The 10857-nt window shown below is 36.9% G+C and overlaps 1 protein-coding gene across 1 annotated transcript; it reads right to left on the reverse strand.

The window, feature by feature from the left end:
• Positions 1-1273: 1273 nt before the first annotated feature.
• On the reverse strand, positions 1274-9916 carry LOC117319261 (the record flags this gene model as incomplete). Its single annotated transcript, XM_033874093.1, is given in 3 exon segments — positions 1274-1468; positions 7291-7446; positions 9869-9916. Coding segments are annotated over 2 exon segments (349 nt in total), but the record flags the coding sequence as incomplete, so codon positions are not given.
• Between the last annotated feature and the right edge of the window lie 941 nt (positions 9917-10857).

Raw genomic sequence — 10857 nt, forward strand, 5'->3', positions numbered from 1 at the left:
TCTCATAAGACCCTAGGGTCATGAAATTCACAATTATTGTAAGGCACGCCACCTTTAGACCCTTCCATCTATGAATAGTAGATTGATTCTACCTACTTTGGGTTTAAAGAAGAAGATTTTGAGTAAGTTTTAGTTGATTTGAATCTTTATGGCCCCAATTAACCCTCAGACAAGGGGGCCAGTCAGGGCCAACATGTGCATACCAACAAACTGCCATCCCATGCTGATAATCACCTTGAATTCTGGTCAAGGTCATTCATTTGAACAAACTTGGTAGCCATTCACCCCAGTATGCTACGGACCAAATATCAACTCCCTGGGTCCCTTAATCGGTTATTGAGAAGATGTTTAAAGATTTTACTCTATTGACCTCTATGACCTTTAATGTACGTCAAGGTAATTTATTTGAACAAACATGGTAGCCCCTCACCCCAGCATACCACAGGACCAATATCAGGTCTCTGTGCCTACCACGGTATAGCAGCAGATGCCATTAAAAATAATAAATCCTTTACAATATTAATTATTTTTTCCCCCGTTTCGTTCAAATGGATGTTTAACTTTTAATAAATATTAATAATTATTGTTTATTCCATAACTACGCTTGTTCCACAACTGATATGACACGTGATAAAACGTTTTATTGTTTTTGCTTACACACCACGGTGTGTAACCACTTTCAAAGCCTCCGATTGGTCATTTGTGACCACCCAAAATCTGATTGGCTTACCTCTGGCCTTTGACCACAGACTACTAATTGGCAGTAATTAGCTGTGGTTATGACTTTCTCGGATAAAAAACACATGTAAAGTTATATAGGCCTACCTCGGTGAGGAAGGTCAATTCATTCTGAAACTGTGTGTCCATCACTGGACTGTGTCTGGGTCAGACAATGTGTCCATCACTGAATTGTGTGTCTGCACCAGACTGTGTGTCTAGGCCAGACTGTGTGTCTTGGCCAGACTGTGTGTCCATCACCTGACTGTGTTACTGGGTCAGACTGTGTTTCCGTCATTTGACTGTGTTTCCATCACTTGACTGTGTTTCCATCACTAGACTGTGTGTCGATCACTGGACCACGTGTCCATCACTTAAAATTTTAATCCATTTGGCCTTCCATAGTATACCCATCATTTGCATATATATTATTCTTGTGCTACATATGTAAAAACTTACTACAAAGTAAAAGCATTCTGGAATCCATAATTGTGTTCTAAAAGTATGGTTGATTCAATACTTCATCACCTAATATTTATCACATGTTTGTTCTTACCATCTTTAGCAGCAGTTTGTGGTGTTATCGTGAAACTAGCTTCTTTGTCTACATGTAACACTGTTTGTGATTCGTCAGTTAATGGTATAGTTCCACCATCCAACAGATAATGTTTGAACTCTTCAGCCAGATGTAACGAAGATGGTACTGATGAATTACTGGCAGGCGAAATATCTATACATATTATCACGCATCCTGAAAAGTAAAAATGTGATATTTGTACATAATATTCGTATCAATATATAGGTCTTATGATTTCTATTTTGGTAAGTATGCAAGCTCTATCAAAATTAATTGAACAGGAAAATAATTGGGTCTAAAAATTAAACTATTAAATGCAAAGTTGGTGGGACTCTCAAACATGTAAAGAGGTCCAATGGGCTTATATCACTCGGCTTGGTAGCCCATCACTCGCCTTGCTACAGACCAAATATTAACTCTCTAGGCCTCTTGGTTATTGAAAAGAAGTCGTTCAAACAATTTAGCTTATGTGACCACTGTTACTTTGAATGTAGGTCAAGATCATTCATTTGAACAAACATGGTAGCCCGCCACCCAAGAATGCTACATATTTCAAATATCTGGGTCTCTTGGTTATTGAAAAGAAGATGTTTCAAGATTTTAGCCTATTTGACCCCTGTGACCTTGAATGTAGATCAAGGTCAATCATTTGACAAAACTTGGTAGCCCTTCATCGAGGCATGCTACAGGCCCAATATCCATTCCCTGGGCCCCTTTGTTATAGAGATGATATTTAAAAGATTTTAGCCAATTTGACCCCTGTGATCTTGAGTGTAGATCAAGGTTATTCATTTAAACAAACTTGGTAGCTCTTCACAACAGCATGACATATGACCAACATCAGGTATCTGCCTCATCGTTATTGAGAAGTTGTTTAAGTCAAAGTTCCAAGGCCACAAATAGTTGCTGTGCATGAGGGACCAAAATAAAGGAGAAAAGCAAGTATCAATATAAAATGGCAGGAAATAAGAAGAAAGTTTTGTTGTTTGTTTTGCTTTTTAAAATGCATTCCTGAATGTTTTACTGATGAGTATCATCTTAAGGAATTTTGTTTACTTTAAAAAGGCTGTGGTTGCTTTAAAGTTCTGCTATAAGATACAGAAACTTGAATTGAGTAAATTTAATTCTCAGTTCAATTAATCGTGTGATGTCCGTCATGTATCTGGGTAACCACATCATGATTTCCTACGCATTTATAAGATTCCCGTGAATTACTGTCCCATTATATTTTTGTTCTTAAGTTTTTAGATTGTACTCAATTTATAATTTTTTCTCTCTCCATATATCATTTGATCTGTATCATGATTAAATAATTGATCTTTGATAATTTTCATTAGAAGAAACTTGTCTCAGAAATTAATTTGTTAGATCTACAGATGAATGGGCCTACCTTATTCGTTCCGGTGATTTGTTGAATCGCACGCTCATGTTTTATACATTGTACAAGCATTTCATTATCGACTGATTTAAACCATGCAACATCTTTACTGATATCGGAATATCCTCATGTTAGGTTTCGGCTAATAATCACTTCATTCAGCTGAACCAGCATGGGCATTTTTATTAGCATATTTCTTGGAAATGAAGCCAGAAAAAATCAGAAGTATTCTACTTTCGCTTTAAGTACCAAATGTAGAAACAAAAAGTCCAGAGGGCCTGTATCGCTCAACTTGTTGGATTTGATCAAACGACAAAATATGTTCATGTTCAATTTGTTAAAAGCTTTATTTGCTAATGTCAAACAATGCTATATATGGTTATGGGGAAGGGATCTCAACTGCTTCAAAGATAAAACCTAGAAACGAAGTCCAGACTCCCTAGGGGTCCTTTGGGGGTGGGGAAATACTTCTGGGCCTATTTTTACATCAGAGTTGTGTTTCTCTTTTGATGCCCAGAAATGCTCATATGGTTATAGGATGGGGATCTAAACAGTTTCAAAGATATATCAAAGGAACCAAGTCCCTAGGAGTTGGGAAAGTCCCTAGGGGTTGGGAAAGACCCTAGGGCCTATTTTTACAACATGATTTTGGTTATCTTTTGATGTCTAACTATGCTATGTATGGTTATGGGGTAGGGATCTAAATGATTTCAAAAATATATTAAAGAAACTAAGTCCCTAAGGGTGGGAAAAGCCCCAGGGTCTATTTTTACATAATGATTTTATCTATCTCTTGATGCCGAACTATGCTTTGTTTCATAATGTGGTGGAGATCGAAAGAGTTTCAAATATATATTCAAGACAATAAGTCCCTAAAGGAGGGGAAATACCCCAGGGCCTATTTCTACAGTGTTTGAAAGTAAAGGTGGTCCGATGGCCAGAGGATATAGAAAACCTGGTCGGTCTATGTAAAATTTCAAAGTGTTGGCATGATTGGCTATTCAAAGTTTGAGTCCTGACATACATTAAAATTCATGTAAACAACATTCCAATATTTTCTGACAAATGATCATATGAAATCAGAACTTACAATAGAGTTTTTTTTACCCATAACAGCGTGTTATTACTGGATGACGCAGGTATTTGCGTGACAAATATGCTACTTTCAACAATATGTTTACAAATTGGATCTATGGAAAAATGACTTGCGCTATGGGATTTCAATTTTCTGTAGACATATTTTCATACACTGTTTCTACATCATTTTTTTTGTTTATCTCTTGATACCCAGCCATGCTATATACATTCATGGGATGGGGATTTCAACGGTTTCAAAAATACAACCAGAGATTCCAGAGGGTCTTGGCGCCCACTATTGAACGATCTTTATAGATTCCATGTCTATTTTTCCCTTCCTTTTAATAATCTGTGTAAATTGAGAAACATCCCTCTAGTACTTTTCAAACAAGGGGGATCTATATATGAAATTTGAGAAAGATCCCTTCAGTACTTTCTAAGAAATAGCGATAACAAACTTCAATTGTTAAAATCCAAGATGGCTGCCTGTCAGCCATGTTGTATTCCGATTAATCTCAAAATGCAATATGCATAACTTAGCACAACGGGGAACTTATATATTAAATTTGAGAAAGATCCCTTTAGGACTTTCTAAGAAATAGCGATAACAAACTACAATTGTCAAAATCCAAGATGTCTGCCTGTCGGCCATGTTGTTTTCCAGTTGATCACAAAATGCAATATGCATAACTAGGCACCAAGGAGAACTTACTTATGATATTTGAGAAAGATCTCTTCAGTACTTTCTGAGACATAGCGATAACAATCTTTAATTGTCAAAATCCAAGATGGCAGCCTGTCGGCCATGTTAATTTCCTATTGGTCTCAAAATGCAATATGCATAACTAGGCACAAAGGGAAACCTACATACGGAATTTGAGAAAGATCCCTTCAGTACTTTCTGAGGAGGAGGACGGACTGATAATGGTGGGCTAAAAAGTCGTTTATAGCAATAAAGCCAAATTGCTCCCTTTGGCCCCGCCCCTCAGTCCCCTGGGGGTGAGCTGGACCATTTGTAACTTTTTGAATCCCAACTCCCTAGGGATGCTACCTGTCAAATATGAGCAAGACCCATCGCTTACTTTCAGAGATTTTTTTGTTCATAGCAATAAAGGCAAATTGATCACATTTGGCCCCACCCCTCACCCCATAGAGGTGATCACAGTCAAATCTGAGTGATATCCATTGCTTAGAGAGAAGTCGTCTATATCAATTTAGCGCGAAATCGACCCCCTTTGGCCCCACCTCTCAGCCCCTCTTCAGCCCCACCATTTGTACAATTTTGAATCCCCACCCCATAACGATGCTACCAGTCAAATTTTAATTCAAATCAGCGGTTATGAAGAAGTCAATTGTTGACGGACGGACGACGGACGCCACGGTTTGAAACACAGGGGCTTGGCACGATTTTCCAAATGATAGTCCATATATATATGTATATAGTATCAAGGGTAGTAACTACAAAGAGGGGGAAGACGAACGTATTTTAAAAAAAATATAATTTGTCGTATTCTGCGGGTCAAAAATCTTAGTGACACATACATTACCTTAAAGAGAAATGTTTTAACTTTCCAATGAGTGTTCGATGAACAAAATTGCCCAAGTATTATCCAAGTTATGACCTGACGAATTCGGAAATAGATGCTGAAATGGCTAGGTCGGAATCTCCCTGTCCGGTTGAATAATGGGTACCTCAATAACCATTCAGAAATCGAAAAATCGACGCTTGCAGCGGTATACAGTAACCATAACTATGTCAATATAGGATGTCGGTTGGTTATGTTATCCGTCATGTGCCGTAGCCAATTCCATATTACATCACCGAGCTTACCGTCTTCAAAAACACTGCCATCTTTCCCTAACCTTTCGTGATTTTGTTTATGTCGTTACAGTGGTCGTACAGCCAAGAAGCGTTCCGAATGAAGGGAAAGATGGTGGTTCTTTTTGAAGACGGTAAGCTCGGTGATGTAATATGGAATTGGCTACGGCACATGACGGATAACATAACCAACCGACATCCTATATTGACATAGTTATGGTTACTGTATACCGCTGCAAGCGTCGATTTTTCGATTTCTGAATGGTTATTGAGGTACCCATTAGAGGCGAGGCGACTATTCAACCGGACAGGGAGATTCCGACCTAACCATTTCAGCATCTATTTCCGAATTCGTCAGGTCATAACTTGGATAATACTTGGCCAATTTTGTTCATCGAACACTCATTGGAAAGATAAAACATTTCTCTTTAAGGTAATGTATGTGTCACTAAGATATTTGACCCGCAGAATACGACAAATTTTTTTTTTTTTTAAATACGTTCGTCTTCCCCCTCTTTGTAGTTACTACCCTTGATACTATATACATATATATATAGACTATCATTTGGAAAATCGTGCCAAGCCCCTGTGGTTTGAAATAAGCATACATTGGTCCTTCGGACCAGATGAGATAACTTTTGGAGATGTCACTTATCGATTTCAAGACGTCATGAATACTGAAGGAGTTAGGAGCCATCTTAAAAATATGAGCTTGGGCCTTAACTGTCATCTGACATCAATATACGTTTGTAGTTCTATATATTGCAGTATACATACTCAGTAACAGTATAGCCCTATGATATGTAAAGTATACTTACAGGTCACCTAAGAATCAGCCACTTTCCCAAAACCTGTAATAAGTACCTATTGTTCTACCCCTGTAACAGCACTATCTATGCCTAATGTTTAATGTTGCCATCTTGAATTTTCGACCAGCCCGACAAATAACAACACTTAGCAAGGACCATCTCAGAATTATTACAGTAATGTAAGAACTGAATCCCACTGATGGAACTTGAGAAGAAGCTTAAAATAGGTGTTGTTAAGGAAAATCACGATTGCGCAATTATATCACAAAATGGCGGCAGTGGCAGCCTTATCAAATGTTTTAACCAGGTCAAAAATAACAACACTTGGTCCTCCTCCCTTCCGTAACATCCCCACCGATTTCAAGCTCAATGGCTCCAGTGGAACTGGAGAAGTTTAAAATGTGTTTTTCAAGATGGCACAATCTTGGATTTCTAATGAACTCGAAAGATAACAACACTTTGTCAGAACCATCTCATGATATTTTCAGGTAAGTTAGAGATTAATCCCACTGGCCGAACTCGAGATGTTTTAAAAAGGTGCTGTTCAGCCAAATCAAGATTGCAAAATCATGTAACAAAATGAACGCCGCCGTGGCTGCCATATCAAAAGCTTTTTACAAAAATAACATCTCTTTTGTGGCTCCCCTTCTTTAACATCCTCACTAATTTCCAGCTTGATGGCTCCAGTTTAAAATGTGTTTTTTAAGATGGCGGCCAAGGTGGCCATTTTGGATTTCAGACTTACCTGAGAAATAACAACACTTGGTCAGGACCATCTCAGAATAAATTCAGATAACTTTGGGCTCAGTCCTGCAGGTAGAACTTGAGAAGAAGTTAAAATGTGAAAAGTGTACGCATGGCACATGATCTAGGTCATTCTGACCCTTCAGGTCAGATGACTTAATAAACTAACCTTTTTTAAATTCTCCTGTCTTTGCTCGGTTTTGTGCCCCAGTAACTCTTGCAAAATGAACATCAACATCTTCTCTTGACTTTCGTCTCTTTAAATCAATGTCTTGTGGTATTTTAAACGACATCTGGCTACCTTGGTCGATAGAAGCATGCATGTCTGTAAACAAACGATATAGTATCTTTGTATCCAATATTCAGCATCCTAACTCTAGAAATGAATGTTAAAGTGGCCTAATTATCTCTTTATTTACAGCAATGTTGTATGTGATTATGGGGTAAGGATCTCAACTTTTTCAAAGATACCACAAAGAGACTAATTATCAATCTTTAGGGGTGGGGAAAACCCCAGGGCCTATTTTTACATCATGATTTTGTTCATTCCTTGATGCCTTACAATGCTATATATGGTTATGGGGTGGGAATCTCAATGGTTTCATAAATATAACCAAACAAGAAGCCACTGAGCCTAAACGGTCACCTGAGTTTTGATATGCTTTAGCATATTTGACCCCTGTGACCTTGAATGAAGATCAAGGTCATCCATTTGAACACTTATATACGTGTTTAGTACGGATTCGAATGAATAACAAGAATTAAAGAGATTATGGATCATATTATCAAAAAGATGTTTTTAGAAACACTACATTAATTTTATTTATTTCAAGTTTGATTTGTATGAATCTCATTATCTATTGAGTTATATTCATCTAGAATTGGTATGATACATTGATAAGCTAAAGTATTTTTGAAGGTGTTGTCTTGATATTATATACCTTTAAATAAACTATATAATTATTAATTGACTGTTGTGTCCTTGATTTATGTTAAAATAGTATCCAATATAATTTAATAATAAGCGACTTGACACAATACAAGTAAGCCGAAGAGACAAAAATGTCATTCACGCACTTTCCCACGTTTCATTTCTGAAAGTTGACAGGTATGCAACAGAAGGACGATGTACCACGGACTACAGACCTTTTGGTTTACAGTAGAGGACAACGTTCAAATGTCTAATTTTGTGAGAAAAAAACTAAACTTTTTAATAACCAAGTGATCCAAGGTCTTGATATTTGGTGAATAATATGTTCTAGCAATGAGCAATCAGTTTTTTTAACGTGTGTGGATGAGTAGTTGGTGTCGCGAAACTAATGAGGTGACACACGTATTGTTGATCTGTTGAATGTTTATTTGTACAGTGTAGATGTTCTCAACTCTAGCCTCAGAAGTCGACTCTTTTCCAGCTACGAATACAGGACTTAAATACACACTGATCGATGGACAATTTAATACATGTGACGTTACCATTACATCAGACAGTTAGCTAACACGTATACATGCCATACTCTGTTTACATCAGTTCAGTTCACATGCTATTGCTTATTATTACTACACATATATCATTGAATGGTCCTGTAGGCCACTAATTTCACGAGTGGTCAGTATGTATTTAACATGTCTGGTAAATTGTATGGCTGGTGACCAGTCTTTATACATGATTAAAAAAAACTAGCTAGGTAGCTGATTCAGCCTGCCTGTATACATTGTCTCATAACTCGGCTAACATATTTAACTAAATGTAATTATTTTTAAATTATGAATAAAGTCATTTTTCGGCACACATGAATGACCTTGACCTATATTCAAGATAAATGGGGTCAATTATATAAAAATATTCAAAAAAAAAAGAGTTCAATCTCAATAACAGAAATGTCCAAAGTATTGATTGTGTCTATAGCATGCAGGGGCGATCGGCTACAACACGTACGCACAAGAATAACCATCAAAGGTCAACATCTTGTTTTAGGTAAGGGTCAAAGTTTGAACGTGTGATTTTTTAAAATCAAACCGTAAAAAACTTCTCAATAACCAAGCGACCAAAGGTCTTGATAATTGGTGAATAACATGCTTTAGTAATTGGCTCTTAGGTTAGTAAATTTGAATGACCTTAACTTATATTCAAGTTCACTGGCGTCAATTATTATAACCACTGTATTGATATTTAGTCTGTATCAAGCTGGGGTGATGAATTGGCTACCAAATGTATGCACAAGAATGTTTTAATTAGGTAAAGATTTAAAGCTACCTTTCTCTTAAATTTAATTTATTCAGCAACTTTTAATTGTTGTAAATGATTTTAAAATGCTATATGGTGCAATTAAAGATTCTGATACTGAATAGGTCTTTCTAAGTCTTTTGTCAAATAGTGATTTAATTAAGAGACCAACTGCCATATGTGACTTTTTTTCCAGAATCCCTTGGAGAGCCTCTTAAAATAATTTGGACTGTGTAAACTTGAAATGTCAAAATTCAAAATGGCCACCTTTTGGCCATCTTGTTTTCAGATCAGTCTCAAAATGGAATATGCACAACTAGGCACAAAGGGGAACCTGCAAATGGTATTTGAGAAAGATCTTTCTAAGAAATGTAATAACAAGGATAGACGGATAGATGCCGGACAAAGAACGATTTGATTAGCCCTCCATCTGATGATGGTGGACTAAAAATCTTATCTTGTGTTCATAAATACAACCATTTCCAAGTTATTGGACTCATTAGGCTTTCCATTCATATCTTACTTTTTATGTTAAGCGTATCTGTTTTCAGCGTTTCTTGACTGCCTTTGATGTCACAAGTTTCCTCTGAAAAGACATACAATATAATATTATTGTGGAGACTGAATAACAAAGTACAATAAGTACATGCACTGTAAGTGCTATTTCTTAATATCCAAGATGGCCTCCTGTTGATATCTTGTTAAATTCTCACTAATTTTGCTTCATACCCCTGCGAGATGGTATTCATGAGTAGAGCTGAAAAGAATGTTCGAACTTTCGCGAATGAATACCAATTCCCCAAATATTCGAATAGTGGATTGGTATTCCAGTATTAGGTACGATATTTACCTCCCTTTAATCCTTTTGGTCAGAAACATGGACAAATGTTCCAGTAGAGTTTTGGAGCATTTCCAGCTAAATTACTGTAGAATTGTCATAAGGGGGTTCTCTCCGTCGAACCAACAGACCAAACAGCTAGGCAAAGTCATTCCAAATACTACTTATTACTTGAAGTGGAACTGGAATCGTAGTCTCCCGTGTATGGCACGAAGGACAAACAAAAAATGGCGTAATCAGTATATACATCTGCCTTGTTCAAATCCCAAATAAGTAAGAAAGAAAAGAAAGATTAGGCGGGAAAAGGTAGAAAGAATTAGACAGCGCATGTCACGGGTCAAGCGGTCAGTCATTGTCCATACATATACGACACCTATACATAACAATAGTATACCTATTCAGGGCCTACTATAACAACGATACATACAAACGAAACGAAAGTATACGCGCGCTTACGCGATTACGGAAAACGCAAATAACCGACAGAAAAATCTAAAACGCATAAATACATTATTTAACAGGGTGCCACATTACGATAACTATAATGCAGAATGTATAAGCTTTGCTCGGCGGTTTTACCGTACAAAGGCACTACATCCAACATAGCAAATCATCTCTTATTGTTATTTTACAAACAAGTTTATAGGTAAATATTAACTTAAAACCAATCATCG

The sequence above is a fragment of the Pecten maximus genome, unplaced genomic scaffold, assembly GCF_902652985.1.
Source record: "Pecten maximus unplaced genomic scaffold, xPecMax1.1, whole genome shotgun sequence".
Lineage (NCBI taxonomy): Eukaryota > Metazoa > Mollusca > Bivalvia > Pectinida > Pectinidae > Pecten > Pecten maximus.